Source organism: Malus domestica, chromosome 10, assembly GCF_042453785.1.
Source record: "Malus domestica chromosome 10, GDT2T_hap1".
Classification (NCBI taxonomy): domain Eukaryota; kingdom Viridiplantae; phylum Streptophyta; class Magnoliopsida; order Rosales; family Rosaceae; genus Malus; species Malus domestica.
In genome coordinates, this window is record NC_091670.1 from 25511290 (window position 1) to 25527248 (window position 15959).

The 15959-nt window shown below is 40.9% G+C and overlaps 1 protein-coding gene and 1 long non-coding RNA gene across 2 annotated transcripts; both read left to right on the top strand.

The window, feature by feature from the left end:
* Window positions 1–705: 705 nt before the first annotated feature.
* Window positions 706–3708, top strand: LOC103401847 (putative F-box protein PP2-B12). The gene is made up of 3 exons (XM_070806267.1): window positions 706–1005; window positions 2569–2687; window positions 2903–3708. Exons 1-3 carry the CDS (start codon window positions 706–708, stop codon window positions 3330–3332), a joined length of 849 nt encoding a protein of 282 aa, XP_070662368.1. The 3' UTR covers window positions 3333–3708.
* A 1158-nt stretch (window positions 3709–4866) lies between these two features.
* Window positions 4867–5656, top strand: LOC139188441 (uncharacterized). The gene is made up of 3 exons (XR_011571864.1): window positions 4867–5103; window positions 5205–5303; window positions 5588–5656. It is a non-coding gene; the product is annotated as an uncharacterized lncRNA (long non-coding RNA).
* Window positions 5657–15959: the final 10303 nt, after the last annotated feature.

The window sequence follows — 15959 nt, forward strand, 5'->3', positions numbered from 1 at the left end:
TATTCTTATTAATCAATTTTTTGTCGGTTATATCCGACACAAGTTCTGTCGATTTTGGTATTTTATGTCGGTTTTATCCGACAGAAATGCTCTTATTTATTTATTATTAATATATTCTCTATCGGTTATATCCGACACAATTTCTATCGGTTTTAGAGTATTTTCTGTCGGAAATTTCATTTCCTTACGCTGGCAATTCTGTCGCTTATTACTTGCATCCATTTTTTGTCAGATTTTGCTTAAAATCCGACAGTAATATACGTTTTTTGTCAATTTTTGTACCGTCAGTTATCATAATTTTGTAGTAGTGAGAGGAGAGAGAAGAATGGTCGTTAGACTTCCTGGATAGAAAAAAGATACAAAGGAAGCCGACTCACGGCAAACAGAAGAGCAAAGACGTGGGAAAAGGGGACAATCGACACTGCCACTCATGGCAAAAGTGTCACCAATGCTTCTATAAATACAAACCACATGGGCCTTTCAAAAAAAAAAAAAATACAAACCACATGGCAATCAGTAATACGAAAACAAATTACAACGTATTTTTCTTTTATCCGAGGAACCCAAAATAATGTTGAAGTTCTTAGGCAGTGGCGGAAAGCGGGAGAACCAGAAGAAAACAGGTGATAAGTCGAACAAAAAAAAAAGGAGAAGAAAACAGATGATGTCGGTGGCAGAGGAATCGCCGTGCCGGCGGCGCGTCACATGGATCTTCCGGCTTTGCCGGAAGGGTGCATAGCCACCATTGTCTCGCTCACCACGCCTCGAGACGCGGGCACGATGTCGTTGGTTTCGAGGAGTTTCAGGTCGGCAGCGGGATGCGACCCCGTCTGGGACAAGTTTTCCCCCCCCCCCCCCCCGACATCGACACGGTCCTTTCCTCCTCGTCACTTTCCATGTCCGTACAGCAGCTGCATGTGCCTTCCCTCCTCCGCTTCCCTAACGAAGAAGGAGCAATACCTCGCACTATGCGACAATCCAGTTCTTATCGAACAGGGCAAATTGGTAATTTCAAGTTTCTCTTTGTCTCATCTTCTTTTATGGGATTTATTTTATTTCATGAGCATTTGATAATCATTTAATTTTTAGTTTTTCAGCTTAATTTTTAAAAACTCAATGGAGTAGTTTTTAATTTTATTTTTTAACTTAATCTTTTAAAAATTGAAAGTAGTTAGGGATTGCTTGAAATTGTAATAACACAAGGAATTTCCTGACTATTTGTTCTGTACTTTGTTGTTTTAAAGTACTTTGTAGTTTTAAAGTTCGTCTAGTGATTTTGGCCCTTGTTCTTATTAGGGTGGTTTGGGACGGGATCCCGACTCAAAAATGGTCACCTAAATCTAAACTAATCCTTTTTGGGACAAAACTTTGAAAACCAAAACTCAACTTAAATTTCGGCTCAAATTTTTGGGATTTTGGAACGGTTCGAGATTCCTCCCATGCACATCCCTGCTATCCTGTTGTGCCTTGGCTCGTTGTTTAGTACGAAAACAAGATTCAGATTACAACCTTACCAAATCACACACACAGTTGAACAAAATAAAATACAAGAAATAAAGACATTGAGAAATTTACGAGATTCGGCAAAAACATGTCTACGTCCCCAGAAAAATATTGCTCTTCACTATGAGAATAACAGTACACACATGAGTTAAAGCAACATAGCCCAATCTTGAATCCCTTGCACACCCACTCATAGAATTTTTCCAAGAACCTCACTCTACCCCAAGAGTTCTTTCACCAAGACTTTTCACTCTAGCTCTCTTGATTTCTCTCACTCATGCCCATGGTAGAGCCAATGCTCTCACCATCTTGGATGCTTCCCTGATGCAAGCCTTCTCCCTCGGCAAGCATACCTAATGCAAGTATTTCCTTGCATTAAATAAAAAGAAAATTAATGAAAAAAGCTTGAAAACTTTGAATTTTAACGATAAGGACAAAATGAATAGTATCATGACTGATTTTTTAATGTAAAAATATAATTTTTCGTTACAATAAACAGTACCGGAAGCTTTTCGTTAAAATTTCCTTACATAAAACCAAGCCATCACATTTCTAACAAAATGCTCCAAAAGTCAAAAAGCAAACCCACTTTTGCTTTTCCTTTGTAGCACTTGTCTGCAACATTCAATGCAGTCTACAAACATGTAATATTTCCACCAAAAGAAAACACACAAAGTCACAAATCATCCACTACCGAAAGCACACGGGTCACTTCATTGTTGCCAGCTCAAAATATGAGCCAATCACAACATAGCCAACCCTCGCCAGCCCACACCTCGTCCCAAATTCGTCGACCCCCCACTTCCCTCCCATCTCTCTCATTCCGTAAGCACACAAAAAATTGTAAAATATTCAATTTGAAGTGCAGATGGTCGAAGGAGTAGTGTTAAAATCGCTGGTGTTCACTTCTTTTTAGTATTAGAAGAAGTACGAAGAAAGGCTAGAAAAACCGGGTTAGAAATTAGAATGCATTCTTATTGATTTAGGTTTTTTTTTCTCTTCGGGTAGCATTTTGTATTTCTCACTGCTCTAAGATCCTGACTGTCACTTGGCGTGATAATGCAGAGCTTTTCACTGGACAAATGGAGTGGGAAGAAATGCTATATGATTGCTGCAAGGGCCCTTTCGATAGTTTGGAGCGGCACTCCTCAGTACTGGAAATGGATCTCTCTCCCCGACTCAAGGTCTCTAAAATTCCATTCTTTTTCCTTTTTAAGAAATTGTTATCTTACCAGCATTCCAAAATAGTCATCTGTTGTGCACTAGTTCATCGGAAATGAGGATTGCAGATGATTTTATTTTTTTTCAGTGCGATAACAGGTCCATGTTTTTATTGCACGTGTTATTGGTTGGTTAGAGATTAAATTTTGAATATAAATTAGTTATACTAAACAAACAGGTTTGAGGAGGTGGCAGAGCTTGTGACTGTTTGTTGGCTTGAAATCCGCGGACAAATTGAGACACGGATGCTGTCCCCATCCACCCTTTATAAAACTTACCTCGTACTCAAGTCAACTCCAAGGGCTTATGGATTTGACAGCCACGCTTCGGAGGTCACAATAGGTTTAATGGGGAGAAGCCCACGAGACAAAAGGTGTTTCTGGACGCTCATAGAGGCCATACCAAAGCTTTCTAACCCGGGGAGATCAATGAGGCCCAGTACCCGAAAGAGCTGGAACGACTGGTGGCTGGAGATAGAGATGGGGGAGTACTTCTGTCAAGGGGGTGAAGGTGAAGAGTTGGAGATGGTTTGCTGGGGGTATCAGGGTGGCCACTGGAAGGGTGGCCTCATTTTTCAAGGGATTGATATCAGGCCCAAAGGGATGTAGAAGTCAAGTGGCAGTAGATTACTGTCTTTTTAATTCCAAAATATTATTAGAACAGTACTTCGCTGCTAAAAGAATAGCCGCAGCTGTTGAATATTTGCAGCTGTTGTTGAAATCCAATCATAGATGAACACGTTCCAAATAATTGAAACTGAAAACACAGATTAGACACGTCTATCTGTTATTTAAATTTCAGCAGCAGCGGCTTCTTTTCTTTCTGCGATGAAGTAGTGTTCATATTATAATTGAGCTATTTCATATGTTAAATGTTGCAATTGACACGTGTGAGCCATGTCGATGTCCATAGTCAATTGCTTCATTTGTTGTAGTCTTTTGTGTTCAGTGCTATCGAATAATAAAACTATCGGTTCCATGGAAACCAAGACTTCCCACGATTGAGCATAAATCTGTAATCTTTGTGTTCAATTGCTTGATGTCTTAAATTTCTTTTCTTTTTCTTTTTTTTTTCTTTTTTTTGAAAAGGGAGTTAGCTAATAACTTAATTATAACAGTCTATTTTTTTGGGGGTCGAAAAGACTCGCATAAGAGCCTCAACTGCCCTCTAATCACTACTGTGTGATGTCAGAATCGAACTAAGGATGTGTCGTGTAATTCACCAGTACCACCATTGTGTCTTAAATATTTAGCATAATCTAATTTACTGCTACAAGTGATATTATAACTTTGAACTACATTAAAGGAGAAGAAAGTATGAGCTTCAGACTTCTTAATTCAACAGAACAATTCATAACTTACAATATCAATCTAGATAACTAAATATTGGTCAAGCTACAACATGAGATATATTATTATTATTATTAACTCAGCCGCTTTGGAGAAAATTGTTTATATGTTTATGTTGTATATTAAATATGTATTATTGTATTATTATTCTTTAATTAAAATTTTTAATTTTAATTTATTTACTTATTTTTATAGTATACTATAGGCAAAGAGTGAAATTAAAAAAATTATAAAACAATTTAAAAATAAAAATTTAAGTAACTTAAAAATACCAAACACATTAATTATAATAATTAATTTATAAGTGAGAAAAATGTGAAAAAAATATGTAAACGCTCGTGATCACATCCTCTACGCTTTGAGGATGGGTACATCATCTGTGACAGCCCGTCCCGGAATTTTGTAATATTATTGGTCTCGAACATGGAAGTTACTAAAATACCCTTGGACGTTAAATTGTGTTGTGTGTATTGTGTACTTAGGTTTTTGGATCCATCCATTATTTTCCTAAGTTTTTAGAACTAAGGGAACTAAAAAGGACTTAATTTTGTTTGGTTTGTGACCAACTAGGACCACACACACACAAACACCCATACCTTTTCTCTCATTGACTCTCTCTCTCTCTCTCTCTCTCTCTCTCTCTCTCTCTCTCTCTCGGATTTTTCAGCTTTTTCGTACAAGTGTACGGACAAACACCAAACTAAGATTTTTCTTCACATATCGACCTTTTGGAGACCAAGTTTAAATTCCTTGCAAGCTCTGGATCACAACCATAGCTTTGGTTGGACGTGGAAGCTCGGAAAACCCGAGAACCAAAGATCTCCGATTAGAGTACTATTCATGCAATCGTAAATGCATGATTTTTAGAGGATTTCAAGCTTATAGGGAGCTTAGGGACCTCTCCACGAAGCTCAGAGAAGAAAAATGACATGATTTGGACGTCGAGAAGTCGAGATCGACGAGTTCAAAGTTTGGCCAGATTATCGATGGATCTCCGGCGAATTCTCGAGGATTTCAGGTCCCAAAGTTGGTAAGGTTTTGTTCCTTATGTTGTAAGCTTCATTTTGGTGAAGATTTCGTGGAATTTGGTGCATAAATGAGAGAGATATGAGGTTTTACATATTTTTCCAGTTTCCGGCTGACGGCGACGACAACGACGACCGGCTAAGCTAATCGGAGAAGAAGATAGAATATTCCGTCAAAGTTGACGGAATATTCTGACATCGTTAGGTAGATTTAACGGTTTCTGTTGCTTTTTAATGGAATATTTCTAACGGCGGTTAGGGATTTCGTTAGAATTCCCTGCGTATGGCCGCGCGTGTTGCCGTGCACTTGCCGGCACGTGGCTGCACGTGGGACGTCGGAAATTTTTTCTAAAAATATGGGGATGTTCGTGAGGTTGTGTAGATCACGTTGGTATATTCAAACATCCCATTTGAGCAATGTATGAGAAGTTATTAACTAATTTTGTCTATGTGCTTTAAATAACGTTTATTCAGTTATTTCGCATATAGGTGAGACCTATCCCGAGGACGAGCACAGTCAAGGGCGACTCGGGGGCTACAACCCTTTAACATACCAGTGAGTGGGCTTTTGGTTTTCAGTATATATTTATATACTTGATATTTTCCCAGAAAATGTGTTTAAATGAAAGTATTCTTTGAAATGCCATGCATCTAAATTTATATTCAGCATATGAATTAGTATATGATGCATAACATGAATTGGTGATGTGGACGCTCAGGTAAGTACCAAGTGAGTTATGTTTTGTTATATGAGATATTGATAATGTGAGACGTGATTGAGAGCTCATAAACCTGCACCCCGGGTGATTGTGATTTATTTAGAGAAATGGTGCAGCCCTGTTTATGATGTCACATCCCGCACCATATGCTCACATTGGATCCAATTTAGGTGCACAGTCTTGTCGTACAGACCATTATAAGTGGTTCCGAGCGTAAGTGACTAGCGATTTATCGCACAGCTATCATGAGAGCATAACATTGAACATAACTATATTACACCCAGTCTTGTCGTACAGACCTTTACAATGGTTCCGACTCGTGTGCAGTGTAGTGCCGTATAGGTCACTTGGGATGACTCCGGCTAGATTGACTAATGAGCTATGAATTCAGCCGTACAAACCTCTACAAGGGTTCCGGCTAATATGTTATTTTCCATGAATTTATTTTCACCTAAATTACTTATTCTATTTTATATTTTTGGCATGACATACTTATGAATATGGATATGTGAAGTATGAATTGAAATATATATATATATATATATATATATATTTATATTCCATTTCTAGGAAAGTTATACATGTTTTACAGCGAGGGGGTAGAGCATTTGATAAATGAAATGGTTTTGAAAAGCTTTGTTTTTGCCCACTCACACTTTCTGTTCTGTGCCCCTCCAGGTTTTAGATAAGCTTGTTCGTTGGTGGCCCACGAGGATTGATTGGAGGTTCTGACAGACTATCACAAATGTAGGGCATCTTTGGGTGTCGTTTAATTAATACTTGTTTTCTGGACTGAACTTAGGCTACTTACGCTCTGATTGTGTATTCATACATATTCTAGCACTTGTCTTAACTAGTACTCTTATGAGTTGGTTTTCATTTATTAGTATTCTCTATTATCATTATTGTTTCTGCACTGTGCACATGGCTACGTCACCCGCGACGGCCAGGATGCCCTGATTCGGGTCAGGGTGTGTCATCATCATTTGAATTTTTAAAACCATACAAACCCTCATGAATAATATTTTTAAGGGAGTTAAAAAAAAAATAAATAAACTTCATAATCATTAATGTACAAGTCCAAAAAATGTGAAAGCATATATAAACACTCGTGATTTCATCCTCTACTCTTAGATGATGGTTACATGGTCGTTTAGATTTTTAAAACCCTCCAAATCTCAAGAAAGCATAAATATATCCTTGAACATTAGGTATTTTGGAGTAATGTACTAATATTTTTTTCATTAGGCTCTTATTTTGGGGTATTACATACTTGAAAGACAATTTTTTTTTTAATATTTTGAAGTAATATTTATGTGACATTGTTGTATGCATATACTAATTTAGTATTATGTTTTCTATTTTTTTATTTTTTGGTCAAATTATGTTTTTCATTTCCCTTATTTATTGATTTAAAATATATTTTTTTAACGGATAACTGGTTAGGGCATATTACCTAATAATAGTAACAGGTTGATTTCGGGTCGAGTCATATTACCAGTTTACTTTAACGGGTGTTACACGACAGTACCCGTTAATTATTGAATATGTCATGAAAACAACATGAACACGAAAAACACGACACGAATGTCAGGTCTAATTAAAGGATATACCTTGAAATGCTCTTATCCTATATTAAAGGCGGCCTTTGCATATGAGTGTTGATTAGTTAGGACCGGTGCTATGAAGTCTAGTCCCCAATATTCATTATTTAATTATGTATTTCGTATTTATGCAATTTTATTTTGTTAGTTTTAGAATGTTATTTTCTTGGTTACAAAGTTTGAATTTTCATAATTAATCATTTAAAATCTGTAGACCTTTTTGGGCCACTCTTAGTTGTGGATGCAAATTTCTTCCTCCTTGATATTGGACAAAATTGCACCTACAAAATAAATAACACATTTGGTTATGGCCACAAGCCTCACGCGCCCACGATGAATGGGGGGGGGGGGCTTTGGCCGAAGAACCTCCGATGCCAAAGTTAGAATTTAGAGAGAAATAGTGTTTAGAGAATTTTGGGATTTTTGCATGAGTATTGGAATTAGTGTTTTGTGAAAATGGTACCCAATTTATAGGAGAGGAAAGGATGATTTATTTTGGGGGGTTATGGAGATAATGGGCTAGTTATTTTGGGGAGTTATGGAAATAATTGGCTAGTTAATTAGCAAATAGTAATAACCTAATTAACTAGCTATTTGAATGTCATAAAAAGGGGGAGAAAATGGCAGCAACAAACAGGAAATAAAGGGCATGGCCGTCCCTAGTGGGTTTTTTGGTTATAATTTGGAGGTTTAGTTGACAATTAAGGGATTGATTAGGTAATTAATCCCTTATTTAGTCAATTTTAGGAAATATGAAAGGAAAATACCATTTAGCTAATTTATTAGCTAAATAATGGAATATAAAGCATATAGAATAAATTAGATTTTTGGGAATTACCTTATAGAAAGGATTTGATGAAATAGGCTTTAAATTGTTACCTATTTTGGGCACTTTTGATTTGGTTGAAAGACGATTGCCCGCTGCTCGCGCGTAGGAATCCCGGTATGCTTCGAGGGTATTTTTGTCATCTTTTGTCCAAAAGTCCACGTGTCGCCTAATGAATATTTTTGGCTCCACAAATGCCCCCACACATGTTGGGCTGTTTGCAAAAAAGGGCAACAAGTGTAGAGATTTTCTCGCTTTAGGCAACTCTGAATTGCTTCCTATTTTGTTGTTGATTCTCTCTTTTAATAGGAAATTTAATCCTTCTAGGAAAAGGAAATAAATTTCCTCAAAGCTTATTTAAGTCCACCTTAAGTGGATTATTAAATCAACTTTTTAGAGAGAAACTTATTCAACCTTACAAGAGAGAAAGAGAGCTTAGAGGATATTTGTTCCCCCTCCTCTAGCAATCTTCTACGTCTTGCCCGTGCAAAGGATCGCCTTTCGGTGGGTGCTTCGTCTTCTCATCGCCTCTAGGTAAGAAAAATTTAATTTTCTTATCTTCATAATAATAATTTTTTTTTTTTTTTTGGAGTCTCGGAACTTGAAATTGTCTTGACAATGGTTGAAGAGACTGCGGCACTGTTGCCGTGGATAGTAGGAGCAGACAAACCATGCCGTGGAATTTGGCATGGATGCTATGCTTCATGTCGTGGGTTGACACTGCAGTCTGGGCCTTTGTGCCTGGGCTGTGAGGAAGGAAAAAGTGTGGGGGCGTCTGCCCCTGTTAGTTAAATTGGGCCCGTGCCCTAGCTAAATTGCGGCTAAGCTTTTAAGCCTTTTTTCTTTTTTTTTTTTTTTTTTGAAAACAACTCTAACAAATCTTCCTTGTACTTTTGCAGAATTTTCAAACATGTCTTCCTCGAGCCACAAGAATAATGATGGTGTGCCCCCGTTGTATCGTCAAGGAGGGTCTTTGAGCAAGATTGGCTACTTCAAAGCTGCTCACCTCAAGATTAGCTCCGACGATTTGTTTAGAGATTTTCTTGAAGCGTATTGGCATGCCATTCCGTCTGGAGTGCGTGTGAGGCGAGTTAAGGATGGTAGCAGCCGGGAACCATGCAGTGGAACTCGGAGAGCTATCAAGTTCCATCCTTACTATTTTGTGTTAGGGTTTACTTTCCCTATGCCGCGTTTCTTCCAAGAAGTGCTCTGCTCCATGAAATGTGCGCCTGCCCAATGTTCCCCGAATGCGGTCCGAGTGATGGTGGGGTTCCACAATTTGAACCAATTTTTTGACTTGGGACTAACCACCAACGAATTTTGGTATTTCTTTGACATAGGTCGTATTGATGGAGTTGGACAACTGCGAACTCGTCATAAGCTTTTTGATAATTCGAGCAAAGGAGATCATGATTGGGCCAAAGAGACTTTGGAGATAAGTGGAGAATGGGAATCTCACTCTTCTCCCGAGCTGCGTGTACCAACGGTCTTCATATCTGGTAAGCAGACTGCTTAGTCTTTTCGGTTGCTTTATCTTTAGTGCCAAATTATTCTTCAATTTTCTGATTGTCTTCCGTTTTTTTTTTTTTTTTTTTTTTTTTTTTTTTTGTAGATTTGGAATTTGGCTCAACTCCTAGGGTTTCTCCAGACATGAAAAAAGTACATGTCGCTCAGGGTATCCCTTCCGAGTATCGTGAGTGGCGTTGGCTGCTTAGTCCTCTTCGTAGGGAAAAAGGTGGGTTGCCCCCAAAAGAAGAAATACAACGGATCAAGGCAGACGCGATGACTCGTCCTATCACTGTGATGGAGCCTACTATCAATGAAGGTGGGAAAAGGAAACATTCCCCGCCTGCTCAAGAGATGCCTGCTGAGAATAAGATTCTTCGGCTTCTCCCAAGATTGTGATTGACTTGACTTCCTCTAAGGGCGAGAAAGAACGAACTGCTACATTTGTGCCGGTAACGCCTATTGCTTCGAAGGCTGCTAGCTTGATTGCTGAAAAAATTGCTCAGCGTAAAAGTTCCTCCGTGCCTTTGGTACCGAAGTTTGTGCCGAAGCGTCCGTCTGAGACTAAGCCTGGCTTACCCCTGAAGAGGCTTGTTGCTATGAAGAGTGATAAGGGGCCCCTGTCTGCTAAAGTGGCGCAAAAAACTGCTTCTTCCGCTGCTGCAACCAACTCGTCTGCTGATAAGAATGAAGCTGCTCGTTCAGGTAGGCTTGAAGAATCCGCCAAGGCCGTTTTTGGGGAAGCTGCTAAGATTTGTGCGCTTTTGAAACCAGATCTTCTTGAAAACATGGATGTATGTGACAAGTTTGTTGATGGCGTCAAGGAGATTGTTGGTCCGAGTCTTTTTGCAAAGCACACCCCCAAGTATAGGAAGACTGCTCTACTAGCCATGATGCAGAAAACAACAATTCTGGCAGCCGAGTCTATGTTCCTTGACCAAGAGGACACCCAGGCTGCTAAAGAGATGGCAAGAACTATGGCTGCTGAAGCTTACTACTCGGTCGAAAAAATCAAGAAATTGGAATCTAAGCTTGCTGCTTTGAAGGAATCTAATACTTCTGCCCCCACTTCTCTGTAGCTTGAGGCCGCTCGCCAGGAGATCATGGATTTGAAGACTAGGCTTGATGCGATCCAAATAAAGTATGAAAGTGCAGAGAAGGAAATCGAGCGTTACATACCTCAGATTCAAGATCTTGAGCGTTCAATATCTGAATTTCGCTCCGCTGCTTATGCAAAAGATGAAGAATTGATTGCTACTTACAACCAAGCGATTCACTTCAAAAAGGTTGTTGACAGGCTTGAGCCTCAAGTGTCGGAACTTCAAGGTGTTTTGAAGACCAACGACAATCTGAAGAAGGAAATTGAGGAGTTGCAGCGGGTTCGTGCTTGCTTGCTTGAGGAAAATGAGCAGTTGAAGAGTGAGAAGGATCGTTTCGAGGCTTCGATTATTCAGAATCAAGCTGATTTCTACAAGTTGGGCTATGTAGATCATCTCTATGGGCGGCCGTCTGACTTTGAGTTTTCCGGTAAAGACTTCGAGACCTTCTCTATTTCTCCAGAAGACTTGCTCGCTTTTACCTTTGAGTCTTCTATCGGTGAAATAGCTGGAGGAGTTGATACCCAGGCTGGAGCAGTCGAAGGTAAAGATTCGGAGGATGCCGCTGCTGAAAACACCAAGGTTGCTGAAGGTGTAACGACCGAGCAGTTAGGAGATGTCCAAACTACTGAAGAGTAGTCTTCTAGGTAGTTTTTAGGATTTCCTTTTCTTTCCTTTGTTGCTTTTGCTTGAACTCCTTCGGTATTTGCTTGTTGTTTATCAATTTTGCTATAAAATTTAATAAACTTGCTTCTTTTGCTTTTCTCATCCTTGTTTTTTTTTTTATATTTTTTTATTTTTACCCTAACCTTTAGACCTTATAGGCCAGTGGCAGGCGTGCTACTTTTCTATAAGCAGACAAGCCCACATAGCCTATGCAGCCGTAGGTGTTGATGTAGAACTTTTGCAAAGCTGTTAACCATAGGGTTGGTAGCCGGATGCCTTACTTACAGAAGCAGACGAATTCGCGTAACCACTTGGCTATTCAATCTTGGCTTTTTCCAATTCCGTAGGCTGTGTAGCAAGTTTCACAACATTTTAGGATTTGGTGTAGGTTATTCTGCGTTTGGCAGAGGTGAAGCTTATCGACTACGTAGCATGTCGGCAATGGATAAAATCTTCGCATGTGCACGCTAACTTGTTTAACCTTTCACAACAATGTGCGGTTGCATAAGTTTAGCGTGGTTCTACTGCTTGAAGGGCAAGCCGTAGGCAGTTTTCTGGAAATCCGTAGGCTACCTTAATGCACTCAGTAGCAGCTTTAGGTTTCCAGGGCAGCCGCCCATTGGGTGTGCTGCATAATGTGCCCCCTCCGTCTCTAGGGCCCGGTTCCCGGCGGATTAAGCCGATAGACCCATAATCCTTCAACTAGCTAAGCCTTGAAACAGACCATTGTGGCTACTTCTAGGAATCCCAGCGTAAGCCATCATGCACCTAGTTATACTAGGGCAGCCAAGCTCATCCACGTTTGGATATTCGGAGTGTTGAGTTTATCCTCCCGCCTTGGAAAGCACAGTTGGTCCCTCGGGGGGTGCAATCTTCTTTTGAAGTGCAGAAAAAGATAAGTTGTTGTAGACATATAATAAGACCAAGTTACAAATTACTTTTGAATTCTTTATTGAAAAATGAATAAAATGAGCAAATAACTTGGTTGCAAAAACTGCATGATGATTGGATAGTCCTCGGTTTATGAGGTGGTGCCCGTTGAGCTGCTCGAGTTTTCGGGTCTTGATATAGTGTGAAGTCACACATGGTATTTCCTCAAATTGTAGGCGTTCCATTGCTTCTTGATCTCTTTATCATTCATGGTAGCAAGTGTATAACTACCATTGCCGCCTACTCTGCTGATCTTGTAAGGACCTTCCCAGATGGGGTCCATTTTTTTCGAGCCTTCTCTGCGGCCAGTGATGAAGGCCTTTCTTAGAACTAGGTTTCCGGGTTGGAACTGCCGGATCTTGGCCCTTTTATTGTAGCTGGAAATGAGCTGCTGCTGGTAGGCTGCGATGCGGGTGGTGGTTTGTTCGCGCCTCTCTTCTGCCAGATCTAAATCTGTGGCCATCTCTTTACTGTTCTGCTCAACGCTTGGCAATAGAGTGTTGATGCTTGGCACGATGATGTTTGGAGGAATGATTGCTTCCGAACCAAACGCCAAAGAAAAATGAGTTTCACCGGTTGCTCGTCTTTTGGTGGTGCGATATGCCCATAAATATCCCGGGAGCTCATCTGGCCATTTTCCCTTTTTGTCTGTGAGGGATTTCTTGAGGCAGTCGAGGATCGTCTTGTTAGATGCTTCGGCCTGCCCATTGCCTTGAGGATATCTTGGTGTGGACATGTGTTGTTTGATGCCGTATTTTTGGAAGAACTTTGCCAAATCTTTTCCCACAAATTGAGGGCCGTTGTCAGTGATGATGGACTGAGGGATGCCAAATCGGCAAATGATGTTCCTCCATATAAAGCGCTCTATGTCCGTTTGAGTCGTGGTCGTCATGGGTTCTGCTTCTACCCATTTGGTGAAATAGTCGGTTGCTACGATCATCATGCATCTGCCCCCCGTAGCAGGCGGCATAGGTCCTACCAGGTCGATTGCCCATTACATGAATGGCCAAGGACTCGTTTGCGAGTGTAGCTCACTAGCGTGTAGTGCTGGTACTGGTTTGTAGTATTGGCAGCGGTCGCACTTTTGTACTAATTCCTTAGCATCTTGGTGCATGGTAAGCCAGTAATAGCCTGCGTTAAGAGCCTTTTGGGCTAAGGATCGGCCTCCAGAGTGATTCCCACAAACGCCTTCGTGGATTGAGCTTAGAACCTTCAAGTCATCGGGAGGTGCTAGGCAGCAGAAATGTGGTCCGGTGTAGGATCTTCAGACGAGAATGCCATTCCACATATAATAGTGTGCCGACTTAATTTGGAGCTTCCTTGACTCCAATCTTTCTGTGGGTAATGTGTCGTTGACCAAGTAGTCTATAATTGAACTTTGCCAAGTGGGAGTTACACTAACCTGTGACACTTCGGCTATCGGCTCCATCTCTATGCTTGGCTTGTTTAGATATTCTACCGGAATGGAGCGTTTGAATTGGTGGTCAAGGGCGGAGCCTAAACCAGCTAGTGCATCTGCATGTGCATTGTCTGCCCGCGGAACTTGAGTGAGAGTGTAAGTCTGAAATGCTTCAAGCTGCTGGCATACTTTCTCTAGGTATTGTGCCATCCTTGGGTGTTTTGCTGTGTATTCCCCAGTAGCCTGGCTGGTGATCAGTTGGGAATCAGAATGAATTGCGAGTTTCTTCACCGCCAAGTCTTTTGCCATTCGGAGGCCTACTAGTAGAGCCTCGTACTCTGCTTCGTTATTGGATGCTTTGAAACCTAGAGTGATCGCCTACTCGAGCATTGAGCCATCTGGTGTAACAAGAACTACACCTGCTCCCGAGCCTTTATAGTTGGATGCTCCGTCGACATGCAAGTTCCAAAAATCTTTATTGGATGGAGTAAGTGTGGCTAAGGTACTCTCGGCTGCTTCTGGGGCGTCGTTGGGCCGCACTGTTGCGTTGCCTAGGCTAGGTGTGAATTCCGCCACGAAGTCTGCCAAGGCTTGGGCCTTTATCGCTGTGCGAGGTCGGAAAACTAAACCATATTGGCCAAGTTCCAATGCCTATTTCATCACTCGTTGAGAAGCGTCTGGACCATGTAATATTGATCGTAAGGGATATTGAGTCATAGCAATGACTGTATGAGCTTGAAAGTATGGTCTGAGCTTCCGAGCTGCAACAACTAACGCCAAAATTAATTTTTTGATCTTTGGATATCTTGTTTCCGCATCGAGAAGAGCTTTAGAAGTGTAGAATACTGGCAGTTAGGCCCCTAGCTCTTCTCGTATGAGAGCAGAGCTCACTGCTACCTCGGAAACTGCCAAATAAATGTATAAATCCTCCATTGCTTCCGGCTTTGATAGTAAGGGAGGTGATGTGAGATAATTCTTCAAGTCTTGGAAATCTTTTTCGCATTCTTCATCCCATTTGTCTCTTTGTGCCCTCTTGATAGCTTTGAAAAAGGGTTTGCATCGATTGGTGGATCGTGAGAGGAAACGATTGAGGGCGGCTGCTCGTCCGGTCAAGCTTTGGATCTCTTTCAAGGTAGTTGGAGATTTCATCTCTATGATTGCTTGGATTTGCTTGGGATGTGCTTCAATTCCTTGTTGGGTTACTAAGTACCTTAAGAATCGGCCTTAAGATACTCCAAATGTGCACTTGGTGGGGTTGAGCTTCATCTTGTACCTTCTAAGGATATTGAAAGTTTCTGCTAAATTACGAATGTGATCTGACCGCTGCTTGCCCTTTACCATGATATCGTCGACATAGACCTCCATGGTTACCCCAATTTGCTTTTTGAACATCATATTTGCTAGCCTTTGGTAAGTGGCTCCCGCGTTCTTGAGGCTAAAGGGCATGACCTTGTAACAGTAAGTGCCTCGCTCTATCACGAACGCAGTTTTCTCTTTGTCGGGCTCATGCATGGCTATTTGGTTGTAGCCGGAGTATGCGTCTAAGAAACTAAGCAACTGGTTTCCAGAAGTTGAATCTACTAATAGATCAATCCGGGGGACAGGATAATGGTCTTTTGGGCATGCTTTGTTGAGGTCGGTGTAGTCTACGCAAACCCTCCATTTTCCCTTCTCTTTCTTTATGACTAGTACGACATTAGCAAGCCATGCTGAATGTGCTACCTCTTCTATGAATCTGGCCTTCAATAGTTTGTCGATTTCTACCTCGATGATCGCTACTCGTTCGGGTGCGAAATGTCTTCTTTTTTGAATTACCGGTTTGGCAGTTGGATCGACGTGCAGCTTGTGGCAGGCCACTTTGGGATCAATACCGGGCATGTCGGATGGTGACTATGCGAAGATATCTCGGTTTTTCGTAAGGAAAATTGTGAGTTCTTCCTTCTCGTTTGGGCTTAGTCGTTAGCCAATTTTAGCCGTCTTTTCCGGCTGCTGGGGATCAAGAATGATGTCTTCGACGTCCTCTTCGGGTTTCCATCCTATCTTGTCTGCTTGGGCGCCATCTTCTCGATCCACCTGCTGTAATTGCTATTTGGTAATTTCTTTACCCTTTTGGA